This window comes from Colobus angolensis, unplaced genomic scaffold, assembly GCF_000951035.1.
Source record: "Colobus angolensis palliatus isolate OR3802 unplaced genomic scaffold, Cang.pa_1.0 Scaffold231, whole genome shotgun sequence".
In the NCBI taxonomy this organism is placed as follows: domain Eukaryota; kingdom Metazoa; phylum Chordata; class Mammalia; order Primates; family Cercopithecidae; genus Colobus; species Colobus angolensis.
In genome coordinates this window covers 2,016,049-2,039,852 of record NW_012115500.1, presented here as the reverse complement: position 1 = coordinate 2,039,852, position 23,804 = coordinate 2,016,049, and the positions used below count along the sequence as shown (strand labels likewise).

The window sequence follows — 23,804 nt, the reverse complement described above, 5'->3', positions numbered from 1 at the left end:
ATATATAATATAATATATAATGTAATAAAATATAAAATAATAAAATATAATAAAGCAACAACATGGATCCAGATTTAGATTCGTGGTCCAGCATTAGACAAATATCAGCACAGAGGAAGCCAGAATTCAAAGGTGATTAAAGTGTTCTGTACTTTTTTCTCTATGTAAAAGAAGGCATAAGTTTGCTAAAAGGAGGATAGGATATTTATTTTCCCTTCCTAAAATCGGGTACTGTATACATCGCTATTATAAATGCAAATGTAGACTGCAGACTGGTATATAACTCCTCAGTAGCTAAGCATAGATAATTTTTTGAATATCACTTCCACTTTTTTTGATTAATCCACTCATAGTCTATATTTTATGACCTTCTAGAAGAGATTGTGGTTTCCTCAGATACAACAATTTAAAATGTAAAATGAATTTACACTAAGCATATACATATAAATTTGACTTCTTGTCTGTGTAACTCCATATATTTTTATTCTTCTTTTGCCAATGCTTATTTCTGAGTTTACAAAAATCTTTGTATGAAGTAATATTTTCTGGTGACACTCCTATCACAGATTTGAATGAGTTTATTAATGTGTAGATGACCACTGAATTTGTGAATATATGGAATACATTCTCATCTTCTGGGGAGTATTCTGAGGAATGGTCATTTCATATGTCTTAACGCCATTTTCATTATTTCAGCAGCAGCTAGAAAGGATGAAAAGAAGGAAGGTATGTTTTATGCAAAATCCCACTGAGCCTTTTGTGAGTACAATTTACCAATATCCTGAGTTGGAGTTTGACTGCTATCCTGTCTATATTCCCCTCGGATAACTGTATCTATTATGTGCATACATTTTGCATGAATGTACTTTTTCTACTTCACCTCACACAGCAGGGTGAGCTACTTTTTGAAAGCAATTTTAATCTAATCTTTCTCAAGATATAAGGAATAAAGCATAACTTCTCAAAATCCTAGGGCTCCTTCTATGTTGACAGTTCTATCAAATTTCAGAACTGTGTATTATACAGACCCATTCTTATTGGGATTCAAATCAAAGTCTTCTAAGCCTTTGGGGTATATAAAACAGTAGTCAAAGTTCAATTTCACAGCTTTAAGCTTTTTATCTGTTTGTTTGTTTGTTTGTTTATTTATTTATTTTTCTCCCATTGCTCTGCCTCTAGGATTTTTTTGTTCTATTTTTTCTGGCTTATATACCTCTTTTCATTTTTTCTCCTTTTGAAACATTGTCCATAATCAATACGCAATATTGGAGGAGCTTGGGATGAGCTCTGCTTACGTAAATTCAAGAGATCCAGAGTCCATGACCAGCTAAAAAACATATAAAACACTCCTTGTAGACAGCAAGACTGAAATATTGGTGTAACCTTCAACCCCGATTTTTTTTTTTTTATTTTTCCCCTGACATTTAGTCCTCCAGAATTTTCACTTTTACTGAACGATCCTTTTGTTTAATTCTTCCTATAATAATTAGAACAACTAATCTTCATTTGCAGGATCCAGTTCTTTGTTTGAAATCTCACATTGCCATTTGTGATCTCATGCTGGTCTTACTAACTTTTCATGTCAACCAGAACAATAATCTCCAAAACCAGTGGTCAAGGACTCCTGTGGGTCTCTGAGACCTTTTCAGTGGTTCTACAAAGTTAAAATTATTTTTATAAGTGATAGGAAGTTTTCATTTGCCTTTCTCACTGTCGTTCTCACTTGAGTTTGCAGTAGAGACTTCTAGAGGCTAAATAATGGTAATAATACAACACAGTAAATGCCCAAGCAGATGTGCAAATCCTATTGCTTTCTCATTAAACCAGACATTAATAATATTCACAAAAGAAATAAAAAAGTCACTCATGTCACCTTTTTCTTTGTATTGGAAAGTGTATTGGTTATAAAAATATGTTATTTATGTTAACATTTAACAGGTTTATTATTTTTAACGAATGCATAGATAATACCGTATTTTAAAAATTTCCTCAGCTTTAATTTTTTAAAATTGTAAGCATCAATAGAAGCTACGTAAAAAAAGGCTGTTTGGGAGTTTTAATAGTTAAGATTTTAAAGGAGTCCTGAGAGGAAAATGAAAACCTTTGACCAAGAAATTAATTTGCCTCTAATATTACCTCTTTCCAAAATATTCCAAAATATTCAACTGATTTTATTCAACTTTTCATGTCATAACCTATTTAAAATATTGAGTGGCTTTACACTGACTACTGAATGTACTCTACAAGACTTAACATGCAATTAAAGTTTTTAAAATTCTTTTTCTGAATCATCTTTCCTGACTGCCTATTAAGCGTACCTCAAGGCAAGGTCATGATCAAGGCCTAAACAATTCCAACAGTAAAGATGCAATGATCCCTTTTGAGATTGAGACAATGTATTACTTTCATAGCAAAGCTCGAGGTTCCAGCTCTCCAAGGTTGTTGCGCCACACACCAAAAAGGATGAAGCCCAAACAAAAGGGGCCAGATAATACAACACAAGTTGGGAACACGTCATTGCTGAGGAGCTAATCCAGACTACAGCAAAATGATTTTGTGGTCCACAGCTCTGTTCCAGGCAGCTTTAGGCGGAATCAGGAGGTGATGAGAAACTGCCTCTTGACATCTTTTCTGGGAGAGATAGGGAGCCATGTGGGAGGTGGTCTCACAGCAGGTCTTTACAAGCCTCCCTTCTTTCTATGTTCTGGGAGAATCGCAAGGCATCCTATCAAAACTTAAATTAACTGTGGTTCAAAACTTTACCTGCATGGCCTGTGCGGACATGTGCATCATGGTGAGCTGTTATCCAATACTCTCACCCAGTTTCTTCCTTTATCATCTTCGTCTGTACCAAGTCGTTCTCTATTTTACATGTACAATGTGGCATCTTGCCTTTGTTCTTGCTGTTTTCCTAACAGAGCTTATCCTTTTTCCTTCTCTGAAAATTCATACATTTTCCTGTCTCTAAGAAGTCGGTCTGATGCTACCAATTAAAAACACTTTCCTGCATGTATAATCTCCCATTTGTGTCTCTCTACTATTATTTATTTCTTGCCACCTTGTAATTCATGTTACTTGTGTTTATTTTCCTATTCCTCTAATTGACTTAAGCCTTTTGTCTAAAGGGACTATGTCCAATTAACTTTTATCCCTTATAGAGGATGAGCATATTTCCTTGGTTTGCACATTTCTAAACAAATATATATTCTGTGCTTGCACCGGTAGTATTCAGAACTCAAGATAAATATAACACCCAGGAGAAATATGAATAAGTACCTGTTTTCTCACACCACAGGCAAGGAATGATTTTTTTTTTTTTTAACTACTGGGAGGTGTATTCCAGTGAGGTTTTTAGGTTTGGGAAGTTATAATTAGCTATTGACTGTTCTTCTTAGGTGTATGTAATCACTAGTTGCTCCTTGAATTGTACTAGCAGATCCAGGTAGATATTATTCATCTAAACTCAGCTTGATTGATGAATTCCTAGCAACTAGAATTCTAGGAATTCCACATTATCTTCTGAAAGATAGAAATCCACTGAGAACCAGCCAGATGAGATTTATTTTTGACTATAACTAAAGCAAATAGAGTTGAAAACATGTGATAATTAGTCCCTAGTTGTACGGCTTCCAGATTCAGACCAGAAGATAAATCATGCTGAAAAACAAAGCAAAATTCCTGGTATTCTAATTGACTAAAGTTGTCAATCAGGTAGGTTCCACAAAGGAGATAGGATACTTCAGTACTAGCATTAGTAGGCTATCAGAAAGTTAACTTTTCCCTTCAATATAAATTGGTATTTCGTTTTCATCTGGCATCACTTACGAACATAAAAGGCCTTACTTGAGACAATGCTACAGATGAGTGAGTGATGGATTTAACAGATTGCAAACACATCACTGATTTTAAATCACAGGTGCTGGGGGCCTCAGTGTTCTTAAAAAACTGCTGCCCAGATTATTGGGCAGATGGTCTTCAGGGAAGTATATTGACCAAGTAAGCCTTTGTAATGTTTTAAGCTGTTTGAGCCAAGAATGCTGAAAGGGCATACTGAAGTTTAACAGCATATATATGACCAGCTAGTATTAATAGCTCTTCAGAGTTAGTATGTGATCTTTGGACACAAACACTATAGCTTTAAGTTGCTCTATCACTTTAGTTCTATATTTCTGTTGCACTGTTGACTCTAAAAGAAAATACACAACTTTATCATGACATTCTGAGTTTCATTTGCCTGACTCTGGACTTCATATGATGTTTTAATCTTTCATTTTAGTACAATTGATATCTGATAAAATATATTGTTAATTCTTATTATTAGGAAATAGAAAGGCAGATTAAAATTACAGATATTCTTTAGTTACATTTGCTATATGGAGATTTCTATCCATTCCGGTATCTGGTCAGAGAACATAGGGATTGGAAATAATCTTGTTCTACTATGGCATGTTTTATCTTCTCTCTGTTCCCACATTTCCCCCAAACTTTAGGTTGACTTTATTACTGCATGACCATGTTCTCTTCATAATTCTCCTGTGCTTTTCCTATTGGCTATGTTCTGGACTCAAGAGATTGTTTAATGAGGAACACACAACTGCTTGGGCAGGCAGAAATCCTATTTCAGTATATTGGAGTCAAACTAATTGATAACTTACAATGGACATTGAACTATCATGTTTATACCTTAGGCTATTGTGTTATAAGATTCTCATATTTTAAGTAGAAGTAGCCACTGCATATTGTTAATATAAAACTGTTTCATGTCATATTTTTTCTATATATTTGAATTGCTTGCTTATACAATTAAAATAATTATTCAGGAAGAAAATGAATGAGAAAATGTTTGCAAAGCACATGTGTTTCAGATAGCAAATTTAGCCTACTAATTGAAATTTCCTGATGACAAACTAATTAGCAAGAATATTTTTCAGATTGGTTTTCAGAGCTGGGATTAATTAAGAAAAATCTATTCTAAAATTACTTCCATTGTAGTGGGCTGGACACAATAGGGTTTAATAAATGATGAATAAGTAAGTGTTTTGTCTCAGGAATCTATTATTTTTTAAGTCAAGATTTGTTTCTTTCCCTTACAAATAAAACATATTCATATTACAGAAAAATTTGAAATTCAGAAAGAGAGGTAATAAAATCTTGCCTAATTATTTAATCCGTCCACAACTAACATTAGTGTGTTGGCGTATTTTCTTCTAATCTTTGTTCATACACACTCACATCACACAACAAGTCGTTTTATGTTATGCTTTTATTTTCATTTTGCATTATTTAATATATCTTATTTAGTTAATATTTTCCAGATTGTGGCATAATCAGCAAAAACATCGTTTGAATAATTGTGTATTTTTCTATTGTGTGAATATACCACAAATTCATCAACACTCTCTTATTGTTCAGAGGGTAGTGTTTAATATTCCCATTACTGAGAGACACAAAGTCAAGTCATGAGAAAAGCATTTCCCTACATATATATTTTTATGATAATGCTGCTTTTTTTCTCTTTGGATTTCTAGAAATGGAATTACCGCATCAAAAAGCATGCTCACTTTTATGACTTTCTGGATTCTTTTCTTAGTTTGTTTCCTAAAATGTGTTTCTAGCTGATGCATCTACAGAAGTGGGACATTACCTTCACCACAATGTTACTGGCATTGATTATCATTTTTACATAAAACAATTTTGTTGACCATCTAACTGCCTTTTGTGAAGAGACAATGAGTCCGTTATCATATCCAGACATTTTAGTTCCCTTTCTTCTTCATGGAAGTGAAGTCGTGATACCACCACGCCGCTGTAAGGCACAGAAATCCGTAAACTTGCAAACTATTAGTGAATGTCTATCATTCTAGGTTCCAAGCCAGATAATTGTAAGCCAGAAAACAGTTTAGCTACCTTTTGCAGGTATCAATTCATAGTTCATTATTATGGTTCTAATTACAGTAATAGAGAATTTAAAAATTCAGAAACAGTAAAACAGAAACCGTAAAAGGACAAAGAAGATTAAAAAATAAAATATCCGAAGCAAAAATTCAAGCTAAGGTGCTTCCATCTTAAAACAAATGAACTTTAAAACCTCTTGTTTTCATTTTCAAGTGGTAGGAGCAGAAAGTTTCATGGCCTAAATACTAGAAAATAATAAATTTATCAGATCTAGGCTGAACGCTTATCTACTATAAATGAAATAGATGTCTTTCGACCACTAAATAGACATTACTATGTAACAATTATAAATATAATGATGTATTCATCAGTAACCCATGAGTCAGCACTAATCTATTTCTTTTCTATTACCATAAGAATGCCTGAATATGTGTATTGATTATTCAAAGAGAGTGCAGCACAATTCACCTGGACTGACTTAGATTGAACAAATGAAAAGTTTCAAGTTAACTACATGAACTCCTAAGCATCTTTATGGAAATAGACCATATATTTACTCAGTTTGATGTTCCGTTAACAGGTTATTAACTTATATAGGGAAAACAAAATTTCTTTATAAATTATATGTGGATATATTTTTATTTATGTTTTTCAATGTTTTATATTCTTTATAAAATATTATTAACATAAAATATTTTATAAAGAGTTTCTCACTCCTGCTTCACTCTAATACTCATTCCCACAAAACAGAATAGTTTCTAAGTCTCATATTCTAGAAATATATCATGCAAATGATCAATTTTGTTGAATAATCAATTTTATTTCATTGTTTATAGAAAATTGTTGTGAGCTAATCAGCTGTTGATTTATTATATCTGTTTTATTAATAATTTACCTTTGTGTTTTCAGATTCCAAGAAAACAAAAACACCTGCAGAAGGTACTGGACATATTTCTTTTTTTCTGCCTTATGTTTGATTAACCCTGAAATAGCACACCTTCTTAAAAGATTGACATCGAAGAAGGAATTATGTGTGGGATAGCGGAGAAGAAAAAATGAGATTACGGGAGAGAGAGAAAGAAAGAGAGAGCCAAATCTATTCTGACAGTACTGCTATGAGAAGTATTTGGCAGTGATAGAAGTAAATACTGCATGTATTTACCTTTCACAGTAATTGTTTCCAAAGAAATGTTTACTTGATAAGAAATTGAAAAATTTTCAGTATCAAACATTTATTTTACTATAAAGCACACACTCAATTACTTTTTGACAGACCAGCATCAATTAGGAACTGATTTATCCCTTTCAGTCTTGAATAATTCATTTGGCAAGTATACCTGTGCCTCCTAGACTTGTTCACATAGTGTTTTTATGTGTTTAAGAAACACACATCAGATGTAAATAATTTAAAATGGTTAAACACTATAATTCTGGGGTAATTTATTGTCAAATAATGTTTGCCAATCAAATTATGGAAGCACCTACAGTGATTAACAATACCTCATAACCTCACTGTGAAATTTCACCTCACTGTGAAATTTAAGGAGAGAAAATTGGAAGGAGCGGTGGGAAAAATTACAGTCTAATCAATGTGTAGGGTAGTAAATTTTATCTTTAAAGTTTTAAGAGTAATGATTTTGTTTGTATTTCTTTCAGTAGAACAGCCCAAGGGAAAAAGTAAGGAAATGCATGCAGTGTATTTGTGTACTTTTTTTTTTTTTACTACTATTATTTGCCTGCTGCTGTATTTAGACCTGGAGTTTTGAATCCGCCTTTCCTATGTTTTATGCATGTGAATTCTGTTGTTTTTTGTCCAACTGAAAAAAAATATACAGTCTGGGGGTTATAGTGGACTGAGAAGCATAGTAATCATTTTTAGAACTCTTTCTCAAGCTCATGCAGTCATCTAACAATACTCTTAACGAGCTTGTAATCAAAAGTAAAACTGCATTCCATTAACCCAAACTGACTTATGTTTTTGTAAATTTAGTCCTAATCTGGTTAGTTCCCAGTCCTTTGAAGATTGACTAGAAGTTCTTTTCCAGGCTAGTTTTACAACTTTTTTCCCTTCTTTCTTTTTGTAATCTGTAGCATTTTGGAATGTACATGTGATATGTGACATATCTCCCATAACATAGTTTCCCCCAACACGCACTATGAGCTCTAATTGTGTTGCTATTCAGCCTCATCCACTGTTGCTTTAATGCACTATTAAGGCTGTTTGCTAACAATTCGGTCAAGCTCAATATCTGAAGGTATGTCTTTCACAAATATATGTTCTCCTCTGAAGAAAATAAGATATATTTAACAAAAGAAAGCAAAAAAAACCAACCTTATTCAATTTACTATTAAAAATTAGCACGTTACCAGCAATATAGAGATTTTAAGAGTCTATTAGTATCAAAAATATGTTTTAAAATACATTCCAATTGAAATATATTTATGTATGTTTTGGCCCTACATAAAGTAAGGATGCTGAGACATTCAAGGTCATAAAAATGTTCTAAAATGCCCTGTGGAGACACTCATGAAATTATACTTCAACTCAGCCAGGGGGAGCAATCCATCTGTGGAGATATGAGTTCTCTCAGTTCGGATTTGTGTGTGTGCAGAGCCGCTGATGAGTACTGGTACAGCGATACAGAAAGCACTCTATAAACACTGCACTAGCAGGAAAATGGAGGACAACTGGAGATTCGAAAAATAGTATTAAAGTATATATAGAGAGAGTCTTAAGGCCCTTTATTACAGGTTTATATGATTTAAAAGTTCCCACAGACACTGCAGCTCCTTGGCAATCTTCAGGGCACTGATGCACTTAAATAAACATGCCTTCTCACGCATTCATTCACAACTCAACTGTTTCTCTCCTTGAGAAGGTCTGCAGATTGTGACTTGGGTAGCAATAAGGAGAAGAAATAGTTTTCTTCAAAACACCTATCAATTCTTTTCAAATTCACTCATTTACTATGGTTTATCATCTAGACTTGCTTTTATTATTTTTAGTGTTGTATCTTTGAATGTCTTTGATTTGGATTTTTTGTCTTGAGGGTTGCTTTATTCAATGGTACAGCCCAATTTTATATTTTATTTTGCTTTTACTTTTCCAATAATCACAACTTAAAGGTTGTTCACTTTTCAGATATTTTTAATTATGGTTAGGGGAAACAGGATGAAGAGTACGAGACCGTCCTGTACGTTTTGTAAATGTTTGTGAGCTATAATTTTTTTCAAAATAAAAAGTAAAAGAGAGAGGCCTCAAAAATCAACCATAGCATGATTTTGTGGTCCCTGTAGAGTTAAAGGGTAAATCAATGTATATTTAATATGGTAATTCAATAACTACACCATGAGCTATCCTGTATAATGAACAAATTAGCACAGCTATTTTTCAGCTTGTATAATGGCTTTCTGATAAGATTGAGGGGACTTTGTTTTAACTTTTAATCTTATGTATGGTTGGTATGCAATTTTGATGCATATCGAAATCTGCTTCCAGTACTTTTTTGACTGTCATCACTGATTATTTGTGACTGTCATCACAAATTTCTTAGAAATGTTTTATGATTAGAGCTTCAGTAAGCAATACCTTAAACAATGCGTTCAATTGCTCTTCGTTTGCCAGACAACATTTGATAATGTTCTAATTTTGTTTAATTTTAGCTAAATCGTCATAGCTTCTTCCTTTTGACCTGCAACTCTTGGTCAAGCCATTTGTTTCATTTTTTTTGTTTTACTGCTTAAAGCCTGCCTTAAATGAGGATAAGTTGCTCATTATACCGTATTTGTTTAATTACAAGCCTGACTAACAAAATTGTATACCTGAGAAATTGATGTGGTGACCACAGCATTCTGTGACACTCTATATTTTTAAAATATAGTTTGTAGAATTCTTTCAGCATGCGCATATTCTAGTCTTCAAAATCTATTCATTAAATAAAACTTTAAGAATCTTTCCATTCTTTTTCTTTAAAATATCAGATAAAAATGTGTGTATGTTAAAGTATTTCTTGAAAATCTTCTTTTAACTTAGTTTGACAAGGTTGTCAAGGCAAAATAAATAAGAATAGAAATGTAGATGATAGCACTTCATATAAAATCAGTGCTTGCAATTCTTATAAAATTAGTGCTTATTATAATGTAAATGTCAGCTTAATCTTGAGAACAAAATAATGCTTTGTCTCATACAATATTGACAAAAGTAGATTCCTGAAAAGAAACGCTATATAAAGAGGACTCCAAAAGGGGCATTTGTTCTGAAAGCAAGGCAAATGTTTTACCCTGAAACTTCTTTTTCTATTTTAGTGTCTTAAATGTATCTCACAAAGCCTTTGTCTTAGCTTAACAGCTGTTTCTTCCATGTAAGAAGATTCTTAGAAGAGTCAGTCCACATTGAAATGCTCTAATCTTCAACGTTCTGAGAATTACTTTAAAATAACTGCAATAAGGTGGGGTGCTGTGGGTCATGCCTGTAAACCTGGCATTTTGAGAGGCTGAGTGGGTGGATCTCTTAAGTCCAGAAATTTGAAACCAGCCTGACCAACATGGTGAGACTTTGTCTCCACACACACACATACACACACACACACAACAAATCTGGCTACACATGGTGTGTGCCTGTAGACCCAGCTATCTGGGAGGCTGAGATTGGTGGATCAATTAAGCCCAGGAAGTGGAGGCTGCAGTGAACTTGAATTGTAACACTGCACTACATACAACCTGGCAACAGAGCAAGACCCTGTCTCAAAAATACTAAGCAATGTCTTAAAAAGCTGTAGTAATTGTCTTTTGTACTTACTATTTTGACTCAAATTTATTTCATATTGATCTAATATAATAGCAAATTTCATTTTTTTACCCTTTTTGGATTCTATTTTATTTTTCTGGTTTATCATCTGTAAAAAATTCAAATTCCTCTAATATTCAGAATATTTTGATGCTGCCCCATAAAGAAACTCCCAAGATAAATGGAAGAAATAATTATTTTAAGTATACAATCTTAGTCTTTTTATGTAAGCTATTATTAGTTGCTGCAATCTGGCATCAGCACATGCATGTTTCTTTGTGTTCAAATAATTAAGTTGGGATTCATAAACTTTAGAATAATAATAATAACAACAATAATATGTTTCAGAACAGGAAAAGAAAGAAAAACATGTGGAACCAGGTAACTGTTTTTAAATTCCTCTGTTCTCACAATTTCATAATATTATTTGATTTCCAATTGAATACTGAATTGCAATTGAATGATGTAAAATGTTGATTTTTTTTCTTTCCTTTTTGACACAGCAAAGTCACCAAAGAAAGAACATTCAGGTGAGTAAGACCACTGTTGCTGTACCCCAAATCCTGATGTCCAGTGTTTATTAATGCTGTAGCCTCAAACAGGTGGTAAGACAGTGGCAGTAAAAGGCAGGGAATGCTTCCATCTCACAGTATTTTTTTCCAAGTTCTTGACATGGACATAACATCAATGCAGCTTTAGAAAATGAAAGCCAAATAAATGTTACACCCTTGCTCCTCAATATGTGTTCTGTGAACTAGCAGCATCAGGATCACCCAAGAGGTTACTAGAAATGCAGATATTTTGGCCCCATTCAAGACCTACTGAATCAGAGTCTGCAACTTCACAAGATCCTCAGTGAATTCATCTGTGCAGTATTTGTGAAGTGTACTGTTTCACAGTTCAGTGTAAAAGCAAAACAAAACAAGAACAAAACACTTTCTGTGATTCATAATCTTAATAACATTTCCTGAATGTTCAACGGAGTTGCAGTGAGAGTAAAAGTAGATTTTGCCCTAAATATATTTACATTCTGATAAGAAAAAAAAATGATTGCGAGTCAAACAACCAGGCAAGTAAACCTATCAAAAAAAAAACCCCTAAAAATGCAGTCGTTATGGATACCAAATTATTGTTTTGAAGTTTTCTAGCGTTTAACCTGCCCAATTAATCATTTCAAATAACAATTTCTGAAACCATTTATATTTCCCTCATTTAAAACTATCACCTCTTGATTTTGCCTGGCTAACTCCTACTGAAGGAGCTTCACTGAGTTATTTAGTGTTGTGTGTGTGTGTGTATATAGGTGATCATAACCTCATGTAATACCCATCAGTCATTCTTCCCATTTCATTTTATTTAAATGGAAGTAGCATCTGATCAATCTTATTTAAATAACCATGAAAGGGGCTCAATTGTAGTCCCATCCTGCCACAAACCATGGAAAACTACAGGTTTGAATCCACATTTATTATTCATTTTTAAAGATTATAAAACATCCTGAGACAACCCAAATCTGTTGTGTCTGTCCAATTACCTCCCATAGCATCATTTTCTTACTTTTATAATATTCCATATGCTGTTAAAATCATTATCTTTTCCCTTTTCCACCTTATATAGTCAGAAATAAGAAGAAGCCGACTGTTTTTTCTCTTTATTCCCAGAGCACCTATTGTAGTGCCAGGACACACTGGGCACTAGATAATGGCTTATTGGGTGAAGGAAGAAACACCAAATAGAATAATTACATTTTTATAAATTTAAAAAAATGAAGCCTTTAAAATAATTTACAAGATACAATAATTGCACATTTCAGCATTTCACATTTTCACAGTATTTGACCTTTGGGAAGAAATGTTTTGTCTTCTTTCCAGAGAACACCCTATTGGTTCAGAGTTGCATTTCCTCAAGCATAACACATCTTCTCACTTATGTATGTAAGAGGAAACCTAAGGTAGTGCATGCATTATAGAAAGATGGACAGATATACAGAATGACTATTGGTGTAGCCAATTTTAAAAGTTTTAATAGTTAAATATTACTGTCTAATATTGAACCTGACAAAATAAGATAAATTGCTTGAAATTATTATATATTTATTTTGGTGTGTGATTACAATGAAGCAACTTAGCAGTAATTAGCTGTAGTTCAAAAATTAAAACCTTCAATTTGAATAATTTATCAAGTGAACTCATTCTTTTCACACTATTTTATAGACTTTGAGGAAAATGCATTTGCCTGTATATAAAAAAAAGAGATCTTTGGATAATTAAAAACAGAGAGCAAGATGAATGAGTTTTGAATGAACATTCTGTGTTGGGAGAAGTTGTATGAATAACAAACAATTAAATTCTATAATTCTTGGAATATATTTGGATTATATCAAGAAAATTGCACAGTATTTTATTTTGTGTTTAATTATTTTTGTTTAGCTTCCAATATTATACACACAGTCTTTAAACAATTTAAGAAACCTTAAAATTATTTTGGAAAGAGATAAGCAGACTTATTATTACTGTTAACCTTATTATTTCTTGTCATTAACAGTTCCATGTGAAAAACAAGTAAAAGCAAGTATGTTGAACAAAATTTTTAAAGAAGAGCATATTTTAGCAGCTTACTCATTTGAGTTTTCTGCTATAGACTATGCTAGTGCTAATTTTGAGAATGGCTTACCAGCTTTTTGGTATGATTATTTGTTGTGTTGAATATGCAAAATTACTTATCCCTGCCTTTTCTGTGAATTCATTCTTATTAAAATTTATCTATAGAGCTTTCATTTGTTAATTTGGCCACATCATGACACCTTTGCGAAGTGTTATATTTTTATTTCTCGTTTTGCAGTATAATAAGTGAATTCTTCAGTACACATCACACTGAATTATCCTAATGATTAATCAGTTGATCAAACCAGTAGGCAACCTAATTTGTCTACCATGAATATCCCATCTCTAACGAAAGGTAGCCCCTCAACATTTTCCTAACCATTGCTCTTGGAATGTCACAATTCCCTTTTGAGCTTTCTATTCTTGGATTGTGAAGTATTAACTCATAAACATAACATACCCTGGCATTTGCAGCAATGGTAGCTTTGACAATATGCTTAGGGAAAAATACTGAGAAACTGTTGATATTTCTTAGTTTGATGAAGTACCTGACTGTTATTAATAAAAGTTATTTTAAGCATAATGGAAAATATTTTGTTTTAGGAAGAAATATATAAGCTTTGTATATAGGATTTAGGTCAGTCCTCAGTTCTATACATGACATCAATGTGCTTATATATATTTTTGAGAGGTTAGGGGTAAACAAGTACTGGTAATGCTACTAATACATAAAACAAATGCATATTTTATTTAGTGCTGAGGGTTTTTTTGTTTTCTTTTTAAATTTTGTTGTTTTTGTTTTTGCTTTTTGATGGAGTCTTGCTCTGTCACCAGGCTGGAGTGCAGTGGCATGATCTTGGCTCACTGCAACCTCCGCCTCCTGGGTTCAAGCGATTCTCCTGCCTCAGCCTCCCAAGTAGTTTTTGAGACATATTATATCAGTAGATACGTCAGATAACCATTGAAAAATATATTGAGTAGCTTGGTAGGAATGTCTTCTTTTAAAAAGTTACAGTTGGAAGTATACACATAGATATTGAGAACTTTGCAAGAGAGGTTTAACATGAATCTAAAATTCCATTTATATTTCCATGAAAAATTTTAGTTAAATGTGCAGCTGATTGGAACTCTATATTATGGAGTCTTTACTATGCTGATACTTAGTCTGTAGAAATGCATAATCAAGAAAATATATCAAACAAATCTGATAATTTTGTAGCACTGGCAGAGAGCTTTAGATTGAAGATTGCTCTGAAGATGAACATCTTCTTCCTAGAAAAATGTGACATATAGATAAAAATATTCATTTGCAATAAAAAAATCTGTAAGTTCTGCTATCTATGAAACATACTATCCAATCAGGTTTTGAAGAGATCAGCATATTTTGCAGAAAATTAGCAAATTAGCTTGCCAAATCATCTCAAACCCAATATAAGTTTCATAAGAGTTAATATTCTACTCCCTATAGAGTTGAGAGATTTGCACTTGACACGGACGTTATCCTTCAACACAAAAATTAATTAGACATAATTCACAAACTGCTTAAATTACTTGATAACAAGGTGACCAGCCATTTTCCCAACTAAAAATGGATTTTGGCATTGAAGTCATACAGCAGGAGAATTTTTATTCAACTGCTATAAAGGCTACTTATAAAGTTAATGCCTAAAACAAAAATTACATATCATTACAGATACTCTTGAAAAGCCTTTGAATCATACATGTAGTATGGTGCACATAGTTTTCTGTATATAACCTGCACATTTGGGATATGATTTTACAGTCTGTTAAGTTGTGAGAGCAAGTGAAAGTGATAGAGATAGGTTATTTAACATAAATTATGTATTTATGTGATGCAATTCCATAGTATTGAATTTAAAGGGATAGATGAGATTGACAGGGTTAAAGTCAGTCAAAGAAAAAGTAAAAGGGGGTTTGTCATTAAGACTGGATTAAAGGAAATAACTGGAAGGTGGATTGAGTTTGTGGTATGGGATTGTTTACTCTAGGTCTGGAGGAAACACCTGAAATCACTGTAGGAAAAATACTGGAGGACATGGACAGGCTTGGGAGGTACATCAAATTCGGAATAGAGTGTAATATTAGTCCATTTTCACGCTGCTGATAAAGACATATCCCATACTGGGCAATTTACCAAAGAAAGAGGTTTAATGAACTGACAGCCCCACATGGCCGGGGAGGCCTCACAATAATAATGGAAGGCAAGGAGGAGCAAGTCACATCTTACATGGATGGTTGCAGGCAAAAAGAGAGCTTGTGTGGGGAAACTCCTGTTTTTAAAACCATCAGCTCTTGTAAGACTTATTCACTATCACGAGAACAGCATGGGAAAGTCTTACCCCTATGATTCAATTACCTCCCACCGGGTCCCTTCCACAACATGTGGGACTTGAAGATGAGATTTAGGTGGGAATACAGCCAAACCATATCATAGAGTCTCATGGTAACATGAGCTTCAAGAAAATGAAAACCTTTCAGATTACTGGTGCAACGCTAAACAAGAGCACTTCATGTTTCCACATCAAAAGTTATGTGTTAGGGTGTGGTTTGGATGAAGAAAGGGTACCTTGGACTAGGCAGGGATGCTGAACCTAGCCTGACAATTTCTGCAAGTCAGCAAAGACTCCTTTATTTATCATAGTGTAAGCAAAAATACCTCAACACACCGACTGCCCTGCCTGCATTCCCCTTCATGTGCCTCTCCACACATTGGATAGCAACACAGAGGCTGACAATAAAATCAGTAATTTCCAAGCAGCAAGAGGACCCAACAAGTAGATGTGTAGACTGTAGAGCACTTCATGGCTTTAACACTGTATATATGGTGAATCTTCAAGAAGAAATATAGTAGACATTGTTTGCCAAATATATGTGACCATATCACCCCTTTCTCTTTCAATGACCACGTCAAGGATCACTATTTTTCAGGACCTTGGGTAGCACTGTCCCAGGTCACTTTATTCTACCTCGAGGACCTAGGGACTGGGATGATGGATTCCATATGCATGGTCAGCCAGTCAGTGGTCAGTTTGAATTTTGAGAAAAACAACCACCAAAGCCCAGGATAAGGCCAAACTATAGTCATTTTTAACTCTGAATCTAATAATCAGGCATTTTTCACCCCTTGATTTTAGCATTGCACAGATTGGGTGTTATGTTCAGCCACCAGGCCTGAATATGTTTATCTCCTTAACCACACTTCAGTGTCTAAACGTGTGAGTCAGATATCTATCATCAAATCTACTAATGTATGTCAGGATCATTTAGGAGATGTCTGTATGCAGAATTGCTCTTAATAAAATTGCGTGGTTTTTAGACTCAGTTTAAGTACTCTAGCATGGGAATGGCAGAAGTCTATGGGAAGATCTATAGGCCTGAAACATAATGCTTGATATAAAATGAATTGTCTCTAGATCACATGCTGCATGCCAAATATAATCTTGGTTGATCTATGATCTTAGTCAGTTAGAACAGTCTTCGTGTACTGTATTGTCCCAGAATAATTATTACCTGCACCTCTTTTCACTTGCTCAGTTTTGTATAATATATTGTATAATTACTAATAGTATCACAGCTGATGCTGCCAGAATATATTCAAAACATCAATTATACAGCACTAGAGTGATGATTTTATGAGGTTTAAGTACCAGGAAAGGTAAGATATGAGAGACCTGGGGCTGCCTTAGGTGGTAGGGTAAGGCGTGCTTCTTATTTAAAACTATGTATAAAGATGAGGTTGGTGTTCTGAGTGCCAGCCCCAAGCTGAAAAATGCCATGGTTCAGAGTCAAAGAATGTTCATCGAGATTGACACAAAGAGATCCAAGCTAGACTGATGAGTACTGACAAAAGTAAAATCTAAGTTCAATTAAGACATGAAGAGATAGGGGAGAAAGGGACAGGATTTCAAATAAGAAACCAGAAATAAATTTTAGTATTATAAAAGTGACATAATGAACACAGCAACATGGTACTATAAAGCATGGCTATTGAGATCAGGACTGTGTATCCTAAGTATTAGTAATAAAGTGGTCCCCGGATATTGTATTATAAAGGGTAGAATGGTATTGGTATAGATACAAATTTTCCAATAAGACGGAAAAAAAGAGACCTAAAATACATCATGCTTGAGTAAAAATCTGACATAAGGAAGAGCAGCCATTTCAGAGAGTCAGAGAGTGGATAGATTATTTTTAAATGTTGCTGATATAGCTCATATTCAATATAAAAATATAATTCTTATTTCATACAATTCTAAAATATCAGTTCCAAATGGTTCAAGAACTTAAATACTAAAGGCAAAACATGGCATTATAGTTTTTTTAACCATAGGAAAATATATAGTTTCTTGAAATATGGGAGGATTTGAAAAACTAGATGTTCAAAATTCTAGTCATACATTTAATAGCTGACATTTTATTGTATTAGAATTATGAACTTCAATTTATCAATAAATGCCATAAAGAAAGATAACGGACAAGTCACTAACTTGTAAAAGATACTTGTAACATATTTAAATAGCAAGAGATTAATAGCAAAAATAGATGAACAACTCCAAAAATTTAAAAAAAGACAAAGACCTTGATAGACGATGGGTGAAAAAAAAATGGCCACTAGATATAAGACTGCATTAAAAAAAAGAAAATGCAAATGTTCTATAAACATATCAAAAGATGTTCAACCTCTAAGTAATAATGGAATTGTACTTAAAAGTACAAGATAGTATTTTACATGAGAATAAATTTTCAAAATTAGGGAATAGGCTTATTCTGATGATGGTAGTGATATGGAGCAGAAGAAACTTGCACATACGCTGCTGACATGAATGCAGAATTTGGGGAGAAAAATGTGTCATTTATCTAGGGTACATGCCTAGCAAGTTTGTTTCTATGGAAATTATTGCCAGTGTGCAAAAGGAGACACATGTGCAAAAGGAGACCCATGTGTGGGAATGTTCATAGCAGAATTATTTAGAAAACATAAAACTGGACATGACTTAGTGTCCATTGGCAGGAGAATAAATCCGTAGTTTGTAGGCCAAACATTGGAATGCTAGACAGCAGTTAAAGTTAATCAACTACAGCTACTCATATCAACATAGTAACATCTCAAAAAATCACACAAATTAAATAATACAGTTTAATTTATATAATGTTATCTCACTAAATATTATAATTTAATTTATATAAAATTATTTTACCTTTATTTAGAGACAAATATATGTAATAAAAACCCATATAGAAAAATAAGGAAAGAATTATTACAAAATATAGGACAACTGTAACTTTGAGATAGAGAGAGAAAGTTGCAGTACTAGTAGGTCAAGTAAGAGGTTTCAAAGGCCTTGACGCTATTCTATGACTTAGGTGTGCAGGAGGTTCAAAGGTGAACATTCTTTATTGCTGTTCATTAGAATGTGCACAAATGTTATATGCCTTCTATTTATATATATTTCATAATAAGACAGGTATAAAAAATAGAGAGTGAGAGGATAGAAGGAGTGACATTGAGTGCAGCAGCTCTATGCAGAGAGATGAGGTTGCTGAAAATGTCATATAGAATTGAAGGATGTGGTTGTCTGTGGCTCTAAAGAGTGACATGAGACATTGTGAAAGAATCAGTGAAGGAGAAAACTGATGAGGGAGCTGACCGAAGCAATATTGGCAAGAACAAAGGCCTTGACTTGGCAAAAGGAGATGGAAACCAGAAAAAAATATGGAAGGATTGGTACTCTAAAGGGACAGGAACTGATCACCTTTTGGAACTAGAAAGAAAAATGTATGAGTATGTGCTGGTGAGGTAATGAAACAGTGATGGAGTTTAGTCTGCCCCTATTTTCTCTATGAATTTCTCAACAGCAGCTTACTTCTATGTTGTAGGATGCTTATGGAGGGAAAAGAATAATTGAAACATTTGTTAAGCGTGTGAGAAAGCAAGTTTATTGGGTCTGTGGTAATATTGCTGGCCAGTGCTAAGTGATCTCATAAATGTGATCCACATTTGAAGTGTGGTCTGCTGCAGAGCGGGGGTCTTCCTTCAGCTTCGATGACTGCTCAGGTGGTAGGCATAAAGTATATTTGGTGTTTTGGCAGACATAGTGGGTTGATTTGTGCCTCCCACCAAAAGATGTGTTGAAACTCTACCCTGGTACCTGTGAATGTGACCTGACTTTGAAATAGAGTCTTCACAGATGTACTCAAGTTAAGATGAGGTCATGCTGGATTAGGGTGGGCCCCCAATCTGATGCCTGGTATCCTTATAAGAAGAGGGAATTTGGGACACACAGAGGCGTATAGAAGACTGCCACATGAACATAAAAGTAGAAATTGCAGTGATGCAGCTTCAAGCCAAGGAATGCCAAGGGTCCTGGCAACCAGCAGACTCTAGGAGGAGGCAAGGAAGGATTCTTCCCAAGATCTTTTAGAGGGAGCTTTCTAGGGTCCTGCCAAGGCCTGAATTTTGGACTTCTAGCCTCTAAAACTGTGGAAAAATACATTTGTTTTGTATTTATCTACCCAACAGTTTTAAGGCAGTCCTAGGAGATTAATACAGCAGATGAATACAACAACAGAAAATACGTGAGCGATTTAACTATGGCTCATTTATGCATAAGCTTGGTAAGAAGTAAAGTGAGGATATGAGGAAAATCTTGAAAAATGAGAAAGTGGCAAGAACAAGGAATGAAAGTATTAATGGGATCAGATACTGTATAATGGAAGTTCTTGAGTAAGTGAGCTCAAGAAAAAAGAAAAAAATGGTGCCAAAGAACAGAATTTTTAAAATCAAAGTTCTGGCAGTAAAGGAAAATTCTGAGATTACTAATATAGTTGGAAATTACCAGAGAAGTGGGGTTTCTAGTTTTCTGAATTGAGGAGGCCAAGGAGGTCAGAGATCATGTAGTTGTATGAATTATGTATAACAGTGATCCCCAACCCTGGCAAAATGTTAGAGTATGTTGGAAATCTTAAAAATATACTCAGGGCTCACACCAGACTCATTAACTGAGAATCTCAAAGCTCTGTTGCCCACCCCAAATATCTGAAAATCATAGGCTTAGAAAAACTCCCCGGTTTATTCTAAGGTGCAGACAGGGTTAAGAATGATTCTTAATAATATTCATAGTAGTAGTAGAGAAGATGGTAACTATGTGCAAAAATAATCATTGAATGTCAGGATAGGCCACAAGACTGGTTGATGACAACAATGAAGAGAAGTAGAGACTGGTGCAACCTGATAGCATGTACCTCAAAAGAACTGGGGTTTGGAGGAAGCAAGGAGATAATCTATGAAGAGTAATGAGAAACAAAGAGGATATAAATAGGCATTACTTCTATATACCTTGGTATGTGGAAGATGGAAAAGCAAACATTTCCCATTTTAGAAGACTACCGTTAGGAGGGGATACAGTGGCCTTAGTGAGGTAGGATTTGGTTAAAGGAAGAAAGTAAAATGAACATTCTGAGAAGAGGCTGAAGATACAGGAGTGAGTGCTGCTGATGGACAGAGGACACAGAGGAAGGGCTTTGGAAGTAGGTCAGCTTCTAGGAGAAATGCAGAGTCAAATAGACTCTGTTTTCTGCTAGAAGGCTGAAACTCATAGTAGTAACTGAGATAAGTAATGAGGGGACTCACAGTAGGATTAGTCTTGACTGATCATAGGGGAAATTTGGTAATTAGTTTCCAAAGTGTGGTCCAAATCAGGAGCCTAAGCATCCCCTGGGAACAGGTTAGAAATGCATGTTCTCAGAATGTGCCTCCGACATATTGAATCAGACCTTTTGCGCTCAGCATCTGTTTCAATAGCCCTCCAGCGTGAACCTGATGCATGCTTAAGTTTAAGAACCATTGATCTAAAGTCTTTACCTGGAAGGTATAAAACAGCTAGGGGTCTGTTCAGTCTTGAAGCTCAGGGTATTGAGATAGCTTGAAGAAGAGGTTATTTATGTCACTTCTTGCCTGAGTTTAAATTGTGACTCTTGGGGCGTTTATCATTGTGGAATTAAAACCTGAAAGTGACATGAAGATCTCTTTCTGATGTCTGATGTCTCTCAAAAGCCAGGGTTTTGTGACACAGAGAGAATGAGGGGTGTAAAGGCTAGCCTTATTTGATTTGGTTGTTCTCACAGAGTCAGTGCTGAGCATATATGGGTGAAGGCTGATATATATAGATACCAATAACAATAAAAATAAGAATATATATGACCAAGGGTAATAACCTCAACTAATCAAAAGTTTATAAAATGAGTAAATAAGACTTCGTGAAAAGTCATGAGCTTATTATTATTATTATTATTTTATTTTGCTGTGGACTAGAGAAAACTTTGACTTTAACTAGCTTTGATTTGTGGTCCAATATTCTGTCCTAGCACCAACACTTCAGATTATGACTTCAGGGCAGCTCGCATGTCTTCCACTCTTAGTATTTAGAGAAACCAAAAGACCATTTTTTCTTATTTTTATTCTCTTTGTCTTTCTTGAAGAAATATTCAAATGAAATTTTCTATAATGTTACAGTTAATATTTTACAATGTAAAACTAATTCATTGAGGTCAAATATTGTTTGCTTGTAATCAGTATTAAACAACTTTTAATTCAAAGCAGACTCAATCATAATTAAAAGCTAAACAAACAAGCCCTTTTAAATGCTCTTCCCTATAATTCATATGTAACTTAAAATTTGTAGACTATGGCCAGGCGTGGTGGCTTATGCCTGTAATCCCAGCACTTTGGGAGGCCGAGGCAGGCAGATCACCTGAGGTCAGGAGTTCGAGACCAGCCTGGCCAACATGGTGAAACCCCATCTCTATTAAAAATACAAAAATTAGCAGGGCATGGTGGCGGGCAGTTGTAGTCCCAGCTGCTGGGGAGGCTGGGGCAGGGGAATTGCTTGAACCTGGGAGGGAGAGGTTTCAATGAGTCAAAATCACGCCACTGCACTCCAGCCTGGGAAACAAGAGTGAATCTCCATTAAAAAAAAAAAAAAAAAGGTAGACTAATAAATTAGTATCCCATTGTATTGAATGTGGCCTTAATTTTAAGAACCATTGATCTAAAATCTATGGAATAGGCCACCTTCTTTTATGCTCACTACCTACATTTTTAAGATAATAGAGTTGCACCTTGAAAGAGAATTTCTTTATTGCTATTTAAGGAAGTTTATTAATTGAAAAAAACATATAAGCACTTTGTATTTTGGCTTTCTCTACAGTTTGCTCTCGTGTGCAACATACATTTTATCTTTTGTTTAGTTTTATTCTCAATAGTATAAGATATGAATTTGGCATCACTAATATCCACTTCTCATTCCTTTAATATCTGAACTTGCAGAAACTGAACGAGTCAAAGAAGAGGTTGGTGCTGTTTCAAGTAAAAAAGGTAAATGCAGCTTAAAGATAAAGATGTCATGACTATAACTTATTTCTGCTAAGGTTTCTAGCAATATATTGTTTTGTGCTTAGAGAAGAGCTCTATTTATTGATTTTACTAGTTTGTTGATATACAGACAAACCTATTTTGCACAAGATTTTATCGTTACTGTTCTAAAGCAAAAACGTGTTATTCCTTTAGGACCATAAATTAAAGCTAGTTATGCTAGTCAAATTGCAAGTTAATTTTGAAAAATTATAGAAATGTAACTGTTTAAACTCCATAGGATCCGCATCATCTGGAGAGCATTCGAGTGCAATATACTGCCTTAAGAGATTAGAAATCGAATAAATGAAACTTTAACTAAAAGTACTCACATGAACAAAATTCACTTTGTTCAAGAATGGTATAAAAATATGAAATGTATTATGTGAGATGCTGACTTGGAGACATTTCGCTTTAAGAAATACATTGGGAAGTCTGAAATGAAATCAGTAATGTAGCCAATGTCTTTGGAAGTATAGCAAGAGACAATTTAATAAGCCTGTCCTCAAAATACACTTATGCATACACACACACAAACCTACACACATACCCTTACACACATACCCCACTAAAACCACGTAACATGTTCTCCTAAAAGACTATTTTATTGCACATGCTTTATAAAGAAAACATATAACAGGATTGTAGGGAACTATAAAATATATATGGCACATATTCACATACTCAATCCCAAACAATGTATACATATGAGTATAAATGAATATAGGAATGTAACTTAATATCTAATATAAATTTGTTTATTGATAAATACAATATAAATTAATGTTATATAAATTAATTTATTGATTATTTTATATATACATCTATCTCTATGGGAAAGCAACAAAGATTATATAGTGAATTCTTTGAGAAAAATATGAACTGTATTTGAAGGTAATAATTAGAGGTAATTAAGTTATTGATATTAATAGATGCTCTCTTTCAAATACAACTCTATTGTTCTGAATTTACAGTAGAGATAAAATCTGTTTCCTAGTCATCTCTTTTTCTTATAATCTAATATTTATGATGTCAAATTTTAACTAGGTGATCATGATACATCTTTCATTGACATCATTTGTACTATAAA

General features: G+C 34.0%; 1 protein-coding gene across 2 annotated transcripts in view; it reads left to right on the top strand.

The window, feature by feature from the left end:
* TRDN (triadin) overlaps window positions 1-23,804 on the top strand; it is a 420,523-nt gene that overhangs the window by 241,155 nt on the left and 155,564 nt on the right. For both annotated transcript variants that reach the window (XM_011944454.1, XM_011944455.1), the window contains exons 14-20: window positions 697-726; window positions 6,805-6,834; window positions 7,552-7,572; window positions 11,030-11,062; window positions 11,185-11,211; window positions 13,226-13,252; window positions 22,631-22,678. In XM_011944454.1, coding sequence (XP_011799844.1) covers window positions 697-726; window positions 6,805-6,834; window positions 7,552-7,572; window positions 11,030-11,062; window positions 11,185-11,211; window positions 13,226-13,252; window positions 22,631-22,678 — 216 coding nt within the window. The remainder of the gene's footprint in view (window positions 1-696; window positions 727-6,804; window positions 6,835-7,551; window positions 7,573-11,029; window positions 11,063-11,184; window positions 11,212-13,225; window positions 13,253-22,630; window positions 22,679-23,804) is intronic.